Genomic DNA, 19,773 nt, shown 5'->3' with positions numbered 1-19,773 from the left:
TACAGTGTCTATTCAGCTTCTTGAGAGAAAAACTGCAATTTTGTGGGATTCAGAAGTTTTAGGTTTAGTTAATCTTATAATTTGATTATCAGCAGGTTTTAGAACTTTAGGGGGAAAGTTTAGACAACATTTCTATTGATTATTTTTTGGGGGCTTTTCTAGTTTTTATTTTTAATAAAAGTACTTTTACAAATCACTATAAACATCATGCATTTGTTTTGGTTAAAATAAAAGTTGTACCAACAATGACACAAGAACTACAGAAACTGTTTCTTCCTCTAGGTCAGTGTTTCTCAACCCTGGTCCTCACCGACCCCCTCTCCTGCATGTTTTAGGTGTTTCCCTTCTGCCACACACCTGAATTGTATCTCGGGGTGATTAACAGGCTTCTGCAGTATTTGATGCAATCATTTGAATCAGCTGTTCTGGAAGAGAGGCTCATCTAAAACATGTAGAGCAGGGGGGTGGTGAGGATCAGGGTTGAGAAACACTGATCTAGGCTGTCTCTCTGAAAAACACAGTCAGAGCTCACAGATTGATACCTTCCTCTTTTGTAACAGATATTTGAATCTTACTTAAATATCAAACATATCAAATATCCAACTTTACCTGGAAATTGGGGTTTTATCTGAATGATTAATAAATGGAATATTTTGTTACTGCTTTTTAGTAAAACCAAATGTCTTGCTTTTTATCTTTTTTGCCCGTGTGTGTAATTGTTTTCATTAATAGTCATTTGTATACATCTTACATTTGTATTAGTTAAATAAATCTTTACAAATTAGTAAGCTGATTTATTCACAAATATGGTGTTTCATTTTTTATATATTATGAGTTTCCTTTTTTCATTGTCACTTCTAAAGGGTTAGTTTTTCCACCCACAGTTTATTTTTTTAATTGTTTTTCTTATTCTGAAAAGTATTTTCATGAAAGGTGATGTGAAAACAGTTTGATTTACAAATTGAACGTTGAATAGTTAAAAAAATCTTAGAGACACTGAATCCAATCACATAATTTAGCAACTCTGACAAAATACAGGGATTTAAGACTTGTTTTATTCTTAGTTTCTTGTTCCATCACAGGGCGATAAATAATTGTAAAATATCAGGAGGAATGCTTTTTTAAAACTTTAAATCTTAAGATTAAAGCATTATTTCCTGAATATTAAATGGCGTTTTTTAAACAAAAGTTTGCTCGTCTTGACTCCGATACTCCTGTTGGCCATTGAACGCAGCAGCGAGCATTAGCTCAGCCCGGAGAGAAGGATTGGGATCCAGAGAGGGAAGGAAGGAAGAAGAGAGAGAAAGAGAGAGAGAGGAGCTAAACAGGTGGTCTGAAAACACAGACAACAATGTCGTCCGGCGGGGAGAAGCGGGACGGCATTTAGTCCTCCTTTTTCCAGGCAGGAATACCGGGATAACCTCGGGCAACAACAACAAAACCCCCTCCATGCTCCCGTGTGCTTCCCACTCGGATTTGTCCTCCTCGTCTCGGCTTTGCTCCGAACCTGGGGAAGTCCTCGGAGCCTGAGCCATGAAAGTGACGGTGTGCTTCGGCAGGACCCGGGTGGTGGTTCCGTGCGGGGACGGGAACATTAAAGTCCACGCACTTATCCAGCAGGCTGTCATGCGGTACAAGAAAGCCATCGCCAAGGTGAGTGGAGGCTACTTTTCCCCGCTCATGTTGTCCTGGAAGCGCCGCAAGCTCGCTCAAAAATGGCGCAAACTTTTCGCAGACGCAAAGCAGTTGCAGGGGGGGAAGGAAGGAGGTTCGGCGCTTAGTTTCCCCCTCTGTCTTGCTTGTTTTGGTGCACAGGTTGCGGAGATAAGAAGGCGCACAAACTGCGCCGTGTACGTTGCTGCTTTCAAAGAAAAGGCGCACCGCCATTGTGGTTCCAGTGTTTGTAAACCAACAGAAAAACTTCCTTAGGGATTCTCCCTGCGCCTCGCTGCAAGGCACACTGCATTTTCCAGGATCAGAGCGGAGGTTTTCACAAATTTGCGAACTTTTCTAGAGTTTCCAGCTCGACTGGGAGTGAGTTTTTATTTATTTTTTCATCAGGAAGGTAGCAAGTTGGTAAAAGTAGGTCTGCTGTGAGGCGTTTAGGGGCCAGCTGAGGAGAACTGCATCATTTTCCTCTGCAGGATTCCTAATAAAAGCAATCCAGCCAGACAGTGTGATTAACTTTATGTGAGTTAGAGCTGCTAACCAGAGACGTTTGTTGACATAAATGCACAAAAGAGACATTTAAATAAGTTTATATGAGACTTCTGAGTCCTTAGCTCGTTCCAGATCCTGCAGGATGCTGATGGAAAGCTCCCAGTGCAGGCACGGACCAGAGGCATAAATCCTGGAGATAAAAGACCTGCAGAGGTTATGAGGCAGCTGCAGATAACCTCTCAACTAACTTGGTGCAGAAGCCTGCAGGGATTTTTCCCCCACCTGGATCAGATAAGATGGGAGAGAAAATTGCAAGGCTATTTGACATCCATCATATTTGTGACTTTAAATTTTGCACGGTTTAACAGTTGGTAGCACCGTTTTGTTGCACCAAGTCTTTCTGCCTAGAGTTGCCATGTTTTCCGGTCAGTTTTGCATCAAAGTATCGACTGACTGATCACTCAAAATTAAGAACATACTTATGATTCAGTTCAGGTGTTGTCTAGTTGATCAAATGGATTGATTTAAGTTTTAGGAGATGCATAATTTAACTGTCCAGACGTAAAAAAAAGTTGATTTTTCCATCTGATACTCAGGTGGTCAAATTGGAGAGAAAATAATTTTTTCCTATTCATTAAATGCATCAAAATAGAAAAACTTCTCCCTGTTTTCAACATTTTTGAGTGATAACTAGATTCAGCTTAGGGGCTAGTGCATTAAATCATAAATGTGGATAATTTTGTAATTCCTTTATTTTTTATTTTTTTGTTGGCATCAGAAAATTGAGGTTAACGTCTGATTGGTGCATCTCTAATTGCACAACTCGCTCTGAAATGATGTCACTCATTGATGCCTTGCTGCTCTCTTTGCTAACTTCCTGCCTGTTTTGCTGTAATAATGGTGACCCAGAAACTTTCCTGTTCCTTCCTCTCCTCTGAATAATTCACCGGCAGCAGACAGACGCAGGTATGAGGACGTCTCTGCTGAGCTGCTCTCTGAGTACAATGCTTTAGCTTCTGTTCTTTAAGTCATGCAATATGACAAACTAAAGCTTTTTGTTTGCAAGTACGATACACTGATGGAATATTTTCAGTGTATTAGCTGATATTAGAGTAAGTGGAGAAATGAGCAACGGGGTGGTCTGAGGTTCTGCATCTGAATAAAAGCTGAAATCAACTTTGGATAAAATCCTTTTCAGTTTGTGATTTAGGGAATTGACTCTTGATTTAGGTGTGTTTCAGAACAGCAGTTCTTGAGGACTGGAAGTTGATGCTTATGGAAAATCTGAGTCAAATGCACAAAACTGACTCTTGGAGTCACACTTTGCTGTTCCTAAATCTGTTTGTACTTCTGTTGTAAAACCACGAGACGTCATTATGTTCCTGATTTCTAGAGATCAACCGATTAGAAATGCTCGTATCGCAGGGATTGTTTGAGTTTATTTGTAAATTATTTTCTAGAGACTTTGTTTGACACTCTGGTTTCAGTTTGAGCATGTTGACCCAATTCAGTTCAAAATTACTTTATTAATCCAAAAGGGAAATTAAATGTTGTTGTAACTCATATCATTCAAGGTTCTTCATTAAAAAGATGCTCACAGTTTGATTTTTTTTCTTCATTTCTTTTCACCATCATCTGCAGAGGTTCTAGAATAATCCCACAACAGAACCAGTTTTCTTTATCAGCTTGTTTAGCGCCAAGGAAGCTGAATGCTGCGCATGGGTCTGCTGTTTTCCAAACGTGAGCCAATAGTGGGTCAAGTAGGATTGCGCTTAAGTATTGCAGTGTCCCAAGCTGCATTTTCTGTGGAATATGTCAGATATACTGCATAAAAAAAATATCAACCATTAGGATTTACATCCACAATTAGGAGTCGCGTTCCACAAAACAATCTGCGAAAACTGAACCTTTTATTGAAAAGAAACTAACTTTCCAGTTGAGGAACATAATTTGATTTTTTTTTTTTTTACAAGCTTGCATTGAAAATTTTCTCATTAATCAGCCAAACCGGTTACCGACCAGTCTCTCTTTTAGTTTTTTGGCTCCTGAAACCCAAAGAGCTCTGGTCTGCAGGCTGACCAGGTAAAAAAGCCTTGGAGGTTTAGTTAGAGTTAAAATAAAGAGCAGTATCTGCATCAGTAGTTTGGACTTATTGCAGGGCGAAAGGACAACATAAACCACAACAAGAGCCATAAACAAGTACAGCCAAACTATTTCCAGCAAAAACATGTTGCATCTTTCTCAGTGTGCTGTGAACGGTCTGTGGTTTCAGAGCAGGAGAGTTATGCTGCTGCTGCTGCTGCTGCTGCTTCTGTTGGATGCTGATGTTTGACAGCGAGGCATCCAAGACGTTTGGTCAAATTAAAAGCATGAAATAAGTGTAACTGTTAGTAGACACTTCACAACAAAACACACTACTTCAAAACACAACACCCTTGTCATTTGAACTCCTTATAGCCATGTTTACTGCTCCAGTTCCTCCCAGACTGTTTAATCTAACCAACCCTGAGCGCGTCTCAGGAAGTCTGGTGGTCACAGATGTGGTGTCGAAGATCTCGGCTCCGTTTCCCCACCCTCTGTCTTAATAGGAGGACCAGATTTAGGTTGGGTGTTTTCTCCTGCCACAGTGTTTGCATGGACCCCCCTTGTAACTTCCCCTATCATTAGAGAGGAATGCTTTCTGCAGGAAACCAAAAAACTAAATAAATAAATGGAGTCTTCTTCTGGGGAGACTTCAGAAGCAGGGAAATGGAGATGATGATTGTTTAGATCACGGTTCAAAGGCGATGGGGTGGGAAGCACCACATTGGTATTGGTCCGACAAGTACAACTGGACCAATATTAATTCCCAGTATTTATTTCCAACTTGTTTGTGTGTGTGTGGAAGGGATGAAGGCGTTGGTTTGGGGTGTTTGGCTATGTGACGTTAATAGTGATGCAGAACAAGCTTGTGGGTGTAGCAATGACTGGCTTGGTTATTTATCATGTTATCATGTAGTGTAAAGACTTATAAGAATTTTGATTGATTATTGTCTTACTACATTTATTATTTATAGTATTTACTAATTTCTCCACTGTTTGTTCCACAAGCATCAAAAATGCATCTTTAAATTAAAAAAATATAATTTAAAAGTAATTGCTGTGTGAAATTCAGTGATATAAATCACTCTTTAAGTAAGTGGCTTCCTGAAGAAGCCAATTTCAAATGGGAATTTTTTTTTAAGAGCAGTATTTTTGTTTGTGGTGCTATGGTTGCACCACAAACAACTGGATTTAAGGATCTGCGTTCCATGCAGTTACCTAAAAAAGACATAATAAGCTTGGATATGCAAGGAAAAAGAAGATACGGTATGGGAAAACATGTCTTCCCAGGCCTTTTCGGTTTCCAGGGTTTCCCTCAGTTTGTTATGAGCTTGGTGGGCTGCCAGGCTGTAATTGCCTCCCTACCAGGCTGATCATTGTTTATTTATTTATTTTAAATTATTTATTTATTTTAAATAGTTTTCTATATACCAGTAACAGTGATGGCAAAGACAGGTTAAGCTAGGTTTATAGTTGACAAAATGAACTCTGTGCGGATCCTTCGCTCCTCCTTTCATTCAATATGGCCGACTTGGAAGGAGATCTTGCAGAGCGGGTTCATATGTACCTGAATTTATAGGCTTGATTTACAAAGGCTATCTTTTCAGAGAATATTGAACCAAAGGACACGTCAAACAAAAACCTCACTGCGTGTAGTGAGACTGATGTGAGCACATTTGTTTATATACGAAGAACAGTGTTTAGTGTGTGTGTTTAAATCTCACACACACGTCTATGGAGACGCCTGTTTCGCAGAATCCATATTTGAAGCCCGAATACACAGAAAATTTCTGCCATAAATTAATAGTGGATGTTAGTCCTTTTAAGATGAGCAGAGAAGGACTGAAAACTCTAGAAACATGACATGGAAAATGGACGTACCCTGATGGAAGCAGTCAGTGCACTTTTTCTTAGAAAGCTTGGTAACACTTTATTTGAAGGGGGGTGAATAAGACTGACATAACACCTGTCATAAACATGACATAACACCTGTCATAAACATGACATAACACCTGTCATAAACATGACATAACACCTGTCATAAACATGACATAACACCTGTCATAAACATGACATAACACCTGTCATAAACATGACATAACACCTGTCATAAACATGACATAACACCTGTCATAAACATGACATAACACCTGTCATAAACATGAATAAGCCTTCATGAATATTTATGACTGTCATAAAGCGTCATTCGGTAAATTATGACACTTTTAACACAAAGTTGACATTATTCAAAATGTCTTTGTTATGACAACTTGACGTTAACCAAGAAATCATTACTGATATAAATTTGTTATAAAAGTATTACTGATTGCACTTTAAAAATTAGGTAACTTTATGTTATTAAAGGTAAAGTTTAAACAGTAATGATTTCTTGGTTAATGTCAAGTTGTCATAACAAAGACATTTTGAATAATGTCAACTTTGTATTAAAAGTGTCATAATTTACCGAATGACGCTTTATGACAACAGTCATAAATATTCATGAAGGGTTATTCATGTTTATGACGGGTGTTATGACATGTTTATGACAGGTGTTATGTCATGTTTATGACAGGTGTTATGTCATGTTTATGACAGTGTCATGTCAGTCTTATTCAACCCCTTCAAATAAAGTGTTACCGAAAGCTTTTAGTTTTTTTTGCATAACAATTAAAATGATTCCTTTCAATGGAAGACAAATGACTTTGTGCGTCTAATTCTCATGTGATGCGCTCGATATTTAGCTTTTTGCCTAAAACTCAGAAGCCTCCTTCGGGATTCCAGGTGTCTGAATTGAGTTTTTCTCACCAGCTTTCAGTTTCACGCCGTTTCCTTTGGAGGAGCCCCTCCCTCTTTCAGAGGAAACATGCTTTGCTGCAGATGAAGTCAAACCTATGAGTCTGTTTTTAATTGTGTTCTGATGCTATTTCTCTGCAGTGTTTAAGATATGACTCAATTCATTGTAGAAATGACTGTTTTTAATTAATGCTTCATTGGCTTTGATGGCAGACGGGCTCTGGAGATGCTAACCGCTGCTCAGTGTGTCTGATGGATGCCATTCATCGCCAACAGATACACATGTTTGCCACATCTTCAAAGGAAGAGGCTCCAGCTTGTGGATCCGGCTCTGAACGTTAATGCATGCGTGAAGCAGCACATGCACTCAGCATAATAATGTGTCTGCTTGTGCACAGCTTGCTTCAGCGTCTCAACAGCAACATTCATTGTCTACCGGAGTTTCTGTGTGACTCCATTGATGCGTGTCAGAAGTGTCCAAACCTTTTGCCCTGGGCACCAAAACTGGAAAATTCAAACTACTGGCTTTTCTTTAATGAACATTAATAACATTGAAGATCCAAGACATAAAAATTTCTCCAGACTGTTGCATTTTCATAAGAAAAACGGACAATTTCTATCTTGTTGGCCAAATCTTTACCATTCTTGTGGTCAGTGACTAAATAAAATGATTTCAAGGGCCACAAATGGCCCCTGAGCCACATTTTTGACACCCATAATGTAAATTAAAGTTCCTCCAACGCCTTGGTCATGGACTAGCAACCTCTGCAGCCAGAAATTGCCCCTTTTTGACATTTTCTCATTAACAAAATCTGTCTAAGATGTTTCTACACAGACTGGAAATATCTGGAAATCAGAATGGATGAACATTTTTATTTCCAGATTATTCTATTTTACATTGTGTACATCGTGTCCCTCCTTCTTTCCTTATTCCATCTGCGTTTTATTGTTTTTCTATTTCCTTTCTTGCATCCTTCCTTTTTCCTTTCATTATGTCCTCACGTCGTTCTTTGAATTGGAGCTCAGAACCGAGTCATTTCATTTCAGGCAGTTAAACCGGATATGTGGCAGATGAATGGATTGGAATGACAACAGATTTGCGATATTTTGCACGAACATTTGCGAATAAATGTTGAAAAGCCACATTCATTTATCTAAAATTAAGGCCTTAAAATGTCTTAAATTCATTTGATTAAGTTCTCCTTTAATATCGTCACGTTGCTAAAACAATGGCCTTAGTCATTTTTTTCTAAAAGGTATTTTTGCAAAAAAAAAAAAAAGGAAATGGTCACTTATGGTAAAAGATGACTTGGCGCACTATTCTAGGAAGGTGGTGATAATTACAGGTCTTAAATTTTACCTTCCCAGGAGAATTTAATATTGTCTATTTTTATTTCTGTGGATATAAAGGTCTTAAATCCCAGTCCTATTAAAAAGCCTTACATTTCGTCAGTATAATCTTTGTCAGTTTAATACTGACACATCTTTGCGTCAGTATTGTGAAACTTGTATTTTTACTCATGGTGTTGGACTCTCATACCGGTCCATACCCAACCCCTGCTATACGTTTTGCTAACAAGGCATGATTGGTGCAAATGGAGTCATGCTGTGTGGACTTCCAGTGAATTTCACTTGTTTTCCTTCTATCTCTGAAACAGAGCAATAAGCAGCAGATATTTCATATTTCACACCAAACGTGTTTATTTCCTGATTCTCACTTGGGACCATCAAGCCGTCCAGTTCCCCACGTTTATGTGAAAACAGCCAAGGCATGATTGGTCCGGTTTGGATCCGTTTCCTTCTCTTTCTTGGTTTTCTGAACTTGGACACAGATGAGCTTTTAAGGCCTGGTTGCACCAGAAGAGGATGTGCTGGGGGGCCAGTCAACCTGAAAAGCCTTGGTAACTTCACAGTTCACCTGTTTGATCCTCGTGTCACCAGGCTGTACCAGCCAGGGGGTTCTGCTTCTAAAAACGAGCACAGCGCAGGATTAAAAGCTTCGCTGATGATTCGCGGGCCGCTGACTTTGACCTTGACCAAACCACAGTGGAAAAATTTACCCAAAAAGAAGCTGGTGCAGGATGTGACCATCTGAGGCTCTGCTCCTGAACTCACACTGTAAAAAAATAGATAAGTCATATTTCTTTAAAAAAAAAAAAAACTGGGTTGGCAGTTGAAGAAGATGACAGATATTACATAAAACCCTCTGAACAACAGGACGGACGATTACAGCCTGCAGCTTTTTCCTCGGGCATGAGAAATTCTGCACCCTCCGCTCCGGCTGATGACGCTCGCATAACCATCGTTCCCATCGTGCTTCTTTGCTGTGCTCGGCATTTTGGATGAGATCCATTTCCCCCCCCTCACCCACCTCAGTTATGTTGCTTCACCGTGAGGAATTTACATAAATTGTCAGCCTTATCATGATTTAAAAACATGGATTATATTAATCATAGCTTCTTTGCTTTGTGGCGAGATTTTGAAGCAGTTTCTGGTGAATCTGAGCCGCTTGGCCTGGTGAAGATGAAGGTTGCAGAGATGTGACGACGGTGGGAAGAATGCTGCCGTCCTGAAGGAGCTCATTAAGATTTAAGGAGTGAAGCGGTTTTCTCACATGAACTCATTCAACCACGGAGCACACAACCTGTGTCGGATCAGTTCTCTCTGCTTAAAATATTATCAGTTTATTTTCAGATTGTGGTGAGATAAAGGAAACCGGAGACGTGCTGAAGGAAACGAGCTAATGTCTCAAAGTTCTTTCCTGATTCTTTCTTAGGCTGCATTCACAGCAGTCTTGTTTAGTCAGCTTTTCTCAAACTCCCTACAAAAATCAGTTTTTTTAGGGAGATGTGAAAGCGTAATCAAGCTCTGGTTTGCCTATAAACCTCGGTTCAATTTGGTTGAAGTGAACTCTGGTGAGGTTCAAATGCATTTATGAATGCCAATACGGAAATCGTTACAAAAACAGGAAGTGGACCATCGTGCAGGGCATTCTGGGTAAGTCCTACCAAAACAAAGAGTCCAGCACTAGCGGGAGAAATAGCTTGTGTTATACGATACTACAAATCCTACAACCGCTAAAATCTCAAGTTACTCTATTTTTATTTACATTTCATGTAGAAGGAAGTTGTGCTCAGTGTCTTAAGAGGTTTTTGTGTCATTTCCTTCAGTAATTCTTGATGCAGCGCCCCCACTGGCGAGGAGGGGAACAGGTTTTCCAAAGGGTTTGGTTTTTTTTGACACAGTTCAATGTGAAAAAGAACCACAGCAGCAAAAACTGTAACAAATGTTGTCATTTTGGTCCCTAATCGAACCTCGAGACCGCCTTATATTTTCAGATATTATAAATATTGTCTGTTTAAAGGAAGCTAATCTTCTGCTGGTACAACCCAACTCGGCAAGGGATCAGTGGAGGTAACATGAGAAAAGGGTCCAGCTGGTAGAATATAAATTGAAAAAGGTTTATTACAAGAAACTTAAGAAAGATAAAGAGAGGAGGTTCACCTCAAATAATGAAAACCAAACAAAACTTTCCCAGTAAAGTGGGGCAAGTACAACCACTAAAAATGAAAATGACTAATCAAATATTGAACTTGATAGCCGACTACTCCTAAACAAACAAACATGGAGGAGAAGCACCACCCAAACTGCTGTAGGAGTTTTTCTTTATCCACAGGCTTCACTCGACACATCATGACCGGTAGATTTTCTAAATCAAATAAATGGCTCATCTTGTAAAGCTTTTTGTCCCACCTTTTGTTTTTGCTTTAACAGAAAGTTCACTCTTAAAAAAAGCAGCTTGACGACTTTTTCACCCTCAAAGATCGGGGCGTTTAATCTCAACCTGTGATTCGTAAACTTCTAGTTTAAATGCCAAACGAAGCACAAGAACAACTCCAGTTTTAAAATAAGTTTGGATTTAATGTAGGATAATCTTGTCCAAACATGGATTTTTAAATTAATCTTAAAATTGTCTAGATGACGAGAACAAAAATAGTGAAATATCTCTGTACTGCTCCGCCAAATCAGATGCCAACTTCAGCATTATGTTTAATAATTTTTGCAATAAAATCCAAATAGGTTTATGTTTTGTACTGAAATCTGAAGATTGGTGTAAAACTAATATCTTGGTCTAATTCAGTGTTTCTCCACCCTGGTCCTCACCGCCTCCCTGCTTTGCATGTTTTCGATGTGCCTCTTTTCCAGAACAGCTGATTCAAATGATTGCATGACCATCAAGTTCTGCAGAAGCCTGTAAATCACCCAGAGATGCAGTTCAGGTGTGTGGCAGAAGGGAAATGCCTAAAACATGCAGGAAGGGGGGCCTGAGGACCAGGGTTGAGAAACACTGATCTAATTGAAGCATTTAATAACACATATAAGCTGATTCAAACCTGATGGAACATAAACACGAATGCAGCAGAAGCTTTGGCGTTTCCAACAGCTCAGACCAGTTAAACTCATCTTGCTGTGATTCAGCAGTCAGCCTCATAGTTCATTACAACCCTGTTGTTTAGTTTATCTCAGGGCTAAACTTGGCTAAATCAGTGTTTTTAAACATGTTTCCACTCTAACGTCATAATTAGAGGTTGGTAGTTTTGCAGAGGTGCAAAATATGCATAGTTTCTATTTTTGTACCAACCCTTTGAAACCACAAATGTGCTCTTTTTTTGTCTAAACATAATTTCTCTTCTGGAGAAATGTAAACAGTGTTTTGGTGAGACAACCTTGAGAGCAGCAATGTGCTGCAAATGTAATCCGTTTCCTCAGCGGACAGGGATTTCCACACCATGTCCGCCAAGCAAACGGGCCCCGTAAGATTTATCAGAACCATTAGGCACTTAGGTTTCTGGTCTGTAAACACTTGGATTGATTTTTGTTTTCTCTAAAGAATGAGAACAGCAGCTGTATAATATGAGCCATTTGGTTTCTGCATTGGAGTCGTTTGATTTGTAGCCACATGAGAGAAACCGTGTCGGAGCCTGAAAGGATCACGTACATTTAGCATTTAACACTCTTGACTAAAGAGTGAAGAAGATCTGAAACATCTACACAACTGGGAAAATGAGGCCAAGATCAATTATTTCACAGCTTGTTCTGCCTTTAATGGCATTTAAAAGCTGTACAATCTAATGTGAAAAACAAATATAAATCCATTATGTCAAAAAAGTAACATTTAACCATCATATTCAGTCATGTTACGTTAAATTAAGCTACTTCTGATTAACACCAAAGTTGAGTTTTCTTGTCAGCTTTTCCTATTATCATCTTTAGTCATGTCTTGTAGTCCCAGAAACTTGGTAATAAATTAAAATGTTGTTGTTTTAAGACCATTTCCAACTAATAAAGGCATAATAATGCAATTACAAGAATAATAATAATAATAATATCAAAAATCTGAGACATAATGTCTCAAAGATCAGTTAACTTGAATTTCTAAAGAAGAATAGACACTGGAACTGGAAGAGACTTTAAATATCCAAAATAAATTAACAAAACAACAAAAAATAAAACGGTCTCTATTAAGACAAAATGCACTTCAATCATGGTGTCTGCACGTCCTTAAGAAGTCTTAAATCCGTGTATCTAAAAATATAACCTTTAGATGTCTCGGTTATTTAAGTAAAAAGTGATCTGGTCTTAAATTCATCAATCCCAGCTCTTAAATTGTGTTTGAGGAGAACTATGTAATCTCATGTTCTAAGTAGTTTATTCCCCTCACAGACGGACATCTTTATTGCTTTCTGTGACTTGAGGCAGTTCAAGCTGCCAGATATTAGCTGATAAATATCCTCTTTCTAGCTAACAAAGGCTTTTGCGTTTAACATAAGAGCAAATTTACAATGTTCGTCTTCCCTGTTGCCTGATCTGTTGCCAACCCCGAGGCTGTAGCTGCGTTCTGTGTGGAAACGCTACGGGGATGGAGAGAGCGTCGCAAAATATGCAATTTTTTCTGTAAATTTCTGTTGTGATGCAGATCTTAAGTTTCATTTGTAAAGGTCTCAAAGGTTTTAAAACGTCTTTAATTTGACTTTTATGTGAATGAAGAACAAAGACAGAAATAAAAAAACCCACACAATAGACACAATTAATAAAATGAAGAGTCTGGGAACAAAATTGCCTTTTAAAAAATATTAATCATTAAGACTCAGACAGGCAAAACCGTCAGGACTTTTGTAAAGTACAAACTAATTACTTTGTCCTGGGTGTCAAACATTTGTGAACTTTATAATTAAGTGATTGTGGACTATTGGAAGACAGACGGCCCATCGTTGTCCTTTTTCCCTCCTTTGTAGGGAAACCTGCTTTGGATGATTGTCTTAGGTGGTGTCTGTTGTTGTTGCTGCTATTTCACAACAACTTTCAAACTAGTTATGTCCGTTTTTCCAAATGACCAACTGGTACTTCTCTGGCTTTCCAAAACAATTTGCAAAATTATGCAAGAAAATATTCTTGTACTAAAACAGTATTTTCTTCCAATCATTTAGATTCCTTTGTGTAGGTCAGAGGTCATGTTAAAGGGGTAAAAAGTTCTAAGATTCACGCTGGTCTCATTTTATCAAAGTATGTAGAGCTCTACAGAATAAAGCCGTTGCATAAGCAGAGCACAGGCTGTTTGGGGAAACTGGTGTAATCCTAAACTGTCCACACAGATGCTTTTTGCAGATGAACTCGTCCTTGAAAGCGTTGCTGGAGATAAAACTTGTAAAGCTTCTCTTGTTGCAAACAGATTTCCTCCCCATGCAGGAGGAGGCGGGAGAGACGCAGAGGGATTGCCCGGTTTAATGACAGTCCAGATCATAAGACGTAATGACGGGGGCTTAAAGTTAACAGAGTGCTATAAAATAAATTATATGATCTTTTTTTAATCCAACACGCCCAAACGATGAGAGGCCATGTTTAGATCGGAGGTGTCAAAACTTTCTGTCACATGGGCAAAATCGTCAAGTCTAAAGGACTTTGAAGCCAAAAAATAAGGGGGGAAAACAGAAAAATACAGTAATATATATATATATATATATATATATATATTTTCTCTACCTACTCAACAATAAGCTAAGGTGCTATACTTTAAACAAGTAGCCAGTGTTTTTGTTGTAAAGGGATTTGTAAATTATTGTAGATCCAAAATGTAAAAAGGCATTTGCAGGTTTGTCTGTAAATAATATAACTTTATTCTTTTATTAGTTCTTGGTAATAAAAGCAAGACTTATGTCACTGTTATTACAATTATAGAGCCAAGGTGAATAAATAAACCAAAAGCAGAAATTGGTTCATAAAAGCCTGCTGGGACAGATGTGGTTATTGGATACTTTGTCATATCCAACATTTTCTGTTGTACAATTTAAATTTGTTACATTTTTACCCTGGTTAAAAATAAAAAGTTTCCATCTGCATCAAGCACCTGTGCAGCCATGGGCCGCAGGATATCAGTCCAGGGGCCGGAAAAGGCCCCCGGGCCACACTTTGGACACCCTGGTTGAGATAATAATCGGCTACTCTTGAACTTTGTGTGAGTTTGTTTTGAGGCCAGGTCACTTTTTCCCCTCCTGTTTGGTTCAGCTGTGGAGTTTTTTGTGTAAACAGGGGAAGTGCTTGAATGTAAACTCGTGGAGGGAAGAAGAAGAATCAGGAAGCTCATAAAAGTGCATCGTCGTCTGACTTTCTGCTTTTTTTTTTCCTTTGGTGAACCAGGACTTTCAGATGTGTCATCGATGGTTTTATTTATAAAGGAGTTTTTTTTGTTATTCCTCACAGAAAGACGTTTGTGGAAAAATGAAGGCATGTGGCTGAGAGACCTGCTGTGTTTCCAGGAGAATCCAGTGATTAATCTGTGTACGGATCATTTTATTAGAATATCACTTAATAAATTTTAACTACTTGGTGTGACGTCATTAAAGTTATATTAGCATTTTTGGGGTCATGATGGAACAATGTCACTGCTTGTGTTGGGAACACTACACTGTATTCATCATTGTGCTCCTGTGAAAGCCTCTGTTTCCCTCACATTGAATTCACCAGAGTTTTTGTGGTTTCAGTCTCGGCAACACTTAAATACTCCAGACTGATGGGTTATAGTGAGCCTTCCAGCTGCAACCAGGAGGGTAGTCATCATCTTACTCCCATAATAAACATGGAGGTTCCTGACAGCCTAAACATTTTCTCCAGGCACAGAAAGAAAGGAACAATGTCTCCCTTTGGCTCCCAAAAGTCTTCTGGTCATGTTAATATTGAATTTATGGAAAGGATTAAGTTGTTTTTAGTTTAAATGATCAGAGTAGGTCACATTAGGACGATACAGAGATTTGCTTTTATTGCCACAAGCACATCTGTCACGTTTTATGCAGTGGTGTCTAAACTATTTAGTTAAAAGCACAAAATAATCACAAAAATATGTTTGTTTGGTCGGGTTGGTAGACCGGACAACAAGCTAAGATTGCAGTGTTTTAATTAAGAAATGAAAGTGATCACATTTTGTGGTAAAATGGTTTGTGTAAATCATTGTACTGTATTTTCCAGACCACAAGTTGAAGATTTTCTTTAATAATTTGGCTAATCTTGCAATTTATAGTCAGGTGTGACTCGTATGTTTTTATCCTCTTTGTGATGCTTTTTTTCCACTGATGGTACATCCAAAACTTAAAAAGGACAGTTGCATTATTAAAAGAAAGACATCCAGGTTGCTAATTCTTTTGTGTTCAACTAGAAAAAAACCCCCTGTTATTTACATAAATGTAAATAACAACATAAATGTTCTTATTTACACTTATGTAAATAAGAAAATGTAATAAACTACTTAAAAGCTGATTTCGGTGCAGCAATGTTTCACCTAACATCTTCAGTCATAAGATTTTAATTTGTCTGTAAAAAGTTTGCTCATTCAAAAATCAAAAGTCTCCATCTGCATTAATCCATCCATATGCTGTCATGACAGTTGCAGTTGGGGGGCCACATGAAATCAGCCCACAGGCCACAAATAGACTTTCGTCACCCCTGCTGTTTACAGTTTTTGTTTTTTAATTTGGAAGTTCACAAATACCTGCACCCATTATCTCAAACTAAATAAAAGTAAATGCATTCCTAGTTTCTAGCACATTACCACTAAGAAATATTTTTATTTAAAACATTAGGAAATTTCTCTCAGCAATTAAAAATCCCATTAATAACCCAATTCTTTTTTAAACTTCTCCACATCTTCATCTCTGAGATGTTTATGTTTCTTCGTCTTCGGGTTGTTTTTTAATTCACTAATGTTTAACGGCTTTCTCTAAACCTCTGAGAACCGACAGAATAAAAGTTTAAGAGTAAAAGAGGGGGGGAAATAAAAATAACGACGGTAAAATATATGGATATTGTGGTTGTAGCGTCACAACTAACTTAAACGTTTTCTGTGTACTTTATCAAAAGTCACATTTTTATTTCAGAAAGTTCCAACATTTTTTCTGAATTGTGCCAAAAGCCGTTGAGCTGGAGTTCGCGTTGCGATCCAGAAAGCTGATTATTGTGTGAAAAAACACAACCGGAAGGAGAAAACATGAGAAAAATCAGGTTCTATTGTGTTGGACGGTAACTGAGTGAAATACAGGTGGCCTTTGTAAAAAAATTAAATTATAGTACAGCAGATGAATCTCAAAGTTTGACATTTATTTAAAGAAGCAGAGCTAATTGGATTAGTCAATTAGATTAGGTGAATTCAACATTTGATCTTTTCTGCTACAACGTAACATGATGGCTGAAAATCATTGAATTGAGTGGGTAGAAGCAGCAGTCGTTTATTTCAATACAATGACCTTCAGACGTTAATTTGATATCCTACAATGCTTTATCTTTTTTTTGAAGGTCTTCCCTCAGACTGAGGAATGTTCAAAATGTAATACATCTTAATATTTTAAATTCAAATTATGTAACTCTTTTAGATTTGTTACATACAATTGCAGCTTTTCAACAAATTAGAAGCTTTAAACCCAGTTTCTTGGATTTTATTTTTCATATTTTGACACAAAACAATTCCTACCAGTTGTTTTTGAGTTTAAGTGTCAGAATCTGACAGTATCTCTCATCATTGCCTTTTTGGCTGCAGAGGATCGCATGTTTTCCCTGCATGTCCTCGCCATGTTAGTTTAAACCCTTCTGCAGAGAGAAGGAGGCGTTGAGTTTCTCTGTTATTGCACAGCTGCAACAAATGCCACAATTTGGGCAAATCTGAATGGGCTAGTTTGTATTGATTTTGACACAATGAGCATTTTTGAGAATGTTTTTTTAAGTATCGATTTTTACAACCATAATAACAGGATTGTTTAGGGATTTGTTGTATTTATGCCGTTATATGCACATAGAAACTTTTCCTTTATCATCACCTTTCTAGCAGCAGCGTGTTTTCAAGGCCTGGAAAGTGCTTGCTATTCAAACGGTGCAGTTTTGTAATAAAGTACAAGCTAACGTTTGATTAAAAGCCTAAATTTCAAAAACATTATTTACAGTTTAAACTGGATATTTTCATACACCTAATAAAACATGTTTGTTTTTTTTACCGTCACTGTCTGAAGTTGAATCAGACCAAAGTTTTCTTGTTTAGTTTCAGTCAGAATTATTTCTATTTGCCAGAAACTACAAAACTTAACAAGAACATCCTTTAGAGATTTTTTTGTGACTTTCTTTGCATGTTGTGTTTAAGCATTTAATATGAGCAAGAAGGTGATTTACCTTAACATGTTTGGATTGTTTCAGCATGACGAATATTTATTCCTAATCTCTTATTGATCTCTGTAATTGGCTAAAAGTTGGCTTATATTTTACACGCCAAACATCGTAATTGAAATTGGGGAAGTTTTTGTTAAATTGGTGTATTGTTCTCGGACCAGTCAAATCAATAGTGTGTGTGTGTGTGTGTGAGACATTTCAAAACATAAAATTTTCTAAACTTGAATTTACATTGTCCCTGCTGTAGAATACAACCACAAATAAATGATTAATAACTGATATATAATAGTTACACCATCTTTTTAGCTCCAAAGTGTGGTACTGGAAAAGTTTGAAAACTTACCTTGAAAATGCTTGAATTTTTCTGTAGGAAAAGTTTACAAACCCTGTAATAAGAGTTTATAAAGCATATAAAAGCTGCAGAAACTTGTTTCGACCATCAAACCATCAGGTGGATGTAAAATAAATGCACGTTTGTTGTTCACGGGTCGGACTGGCCTTGCTGGCAGTGCTGACTCACCCATTTCCACCAACTGGACTGGAATTGATTGAAACGTCAGGGACCTGCTGTGTGCTGGACACAAGGAGGGGATTGTCTCGGAGGACTGCCTGGATGCAGCGAGGTCCAGATTTACTGTACGTCTCTGTCCAGACCAGCATCAGGCTGGACGTTGAACCAGATCACTGGAGATTCCCATCAAGTTCTCAATGTTTGGTTTGTTGAGATAATTTCCTGCTTGTTTCACTGGAATCCCAATGACGGTTTTCAGTCTGGAAACTGAAGCTCCTTTTTGTAAACAATAATAATCTGTTGTTCCAGAATAATTGATTATTCTGAAGATTAATTGATTAATTGGATCAAAAAAATTGACACATTCTACAGACCTTTTTTTTTCTTTACAATATTAGAAATGCATGAAAAGGTGCTAAACACATATACTTCAATTACTTAAACGAGAAATTATTTTATGGCCTAAAATGCCTTGGCATACAGCGATATTTAGTGAATTTGAACAGGGTGAAGCTAAAACTGTTAAGGAGTTTGGGTAAAACATATTTACAGAAAAAGGTGATTTCATTGTAAATGTATTTATATTTTGCACAGTTTTGGCTTAATTACTGATTGTTTTTTTCACCAAATGTTTTATTTTTAAAGTATGTGTACTCCAGTTAGTGATTAATTGATTACTAAATTAACAAATATTTAAATTCATCCCAATGAATTCAATTAATCGTTTAATCCCTACCATGACGTTCTTCACAGAAACCCTGAAATGAATTCAATATCTTAAATTTCTCAGCTGTGGTTTTGAGTGGAAATGAGCATGAAGCTGCCGAACATCACCGCGGCTCAAATTATTTATGAGTGTAGATTAATGATGTCCCTAGAAATTGAATTCAGTACTTAGTCTGATGAGGCTTTGTCTGCTAAATATAGGACGGGCCAAATGAGAGCTCTGCCTCTGACGGATGATTATTGGCCTCTGGGCAGAGAAGAGGCATTAGAGCCACTCTTCAAATGTGCAACGCCTCTGTCTGCTGTGGTGTCTTAGTGGCGGGTCTTTTATGGTCCAGTTCTTTAATGTGATGACATATAAAATGTTTTCTCACGCCCCATATATTTATTGGGTGGGACTATAAAGTGATGGAACTGGTTTCACGAGACCCAGATTTTACAGCCCACAGAGACGAAGACGCTGTGAGTTTTTGCTGCTCAGCAGGAAAAGCTGCTTTTGGACTGACCAGCTGATGATCCACAGATCAAATGTGTCACCCACACAGGGAGAACCGGCGCGACCCGATAACCTGCAACGTTTCTCATGTCTTTCAAAATTGTGTTGCTGCCTTCAGCCAAACCACAACATGAATTCCAACAACTGTACTGGGTGATGTAAGAATCAGGACTGAAACAATTAATCGCGATTAATCGATTCTTGACATAATAATCAACTAATTTAGTACTCAAATAAGGTTTAACTGGAGTATATAGACTCAAAAAGTCCATTTGTACAACTAAAACTGTACGAAAATATTTCC

At 37.9% G+C, this 19,773-nt stretch overlaps 1 protein-coding gene across 6 annotated transcripts in view; it reads left to right on the top strand.

Annotated features, from left to right (window-relative positions):
• The first annotated feature begins 1,043 nt into the window (after positions 1-1,043).
• The window catches only part of LOC106929164 (partitioning defective 3 homolog), a 254,421-nt gene continuing 235,691 nt past the window's right edge, over positions 1,044-19,773 (top strand). For 2 of the 6 annotated variants that reach the window (XM_088014938.1, XM_088014939.1), the window contains exon 1: positions 1,045-1,653. In XM_088014938.1, the coding sequence (XP_087871064.1) occupies positions 1,534-1,653 (120 nt within the window). In that variant the 5' untranslated portion in view covers positions 1,045-1,533. Of the gene's footprint in view, positions 1,654-19,773 lie in introns of all 6 variants that reach the window. The other 4 variants (XM_088014940.1, XM_088014937.1, XM_088014942.1 and 1 more) reach the window with 3 other exon arrangements.

Source organism: Poecilia mexicana, unplaced genomic scaffold (genome assembly GCF_051168715.1).
Source record: "Poecilia mexicana isolate PSO_F unplaced genomic scaffold, ASM5116871v1 scaffold_17, whole genome shotgun sequence".
Taxonomy (NCBI): Eukaryota; Metazoa; Chordata; class Actinopteri; order Cyprinodontiformes; family Poeciliidae; genus Poecilia; species Poecilia mexicana.
Note: the sequence above shows the minus strand (reverse complement) of the source record. Positions and strands in the feature narration are given on the sequence as shown.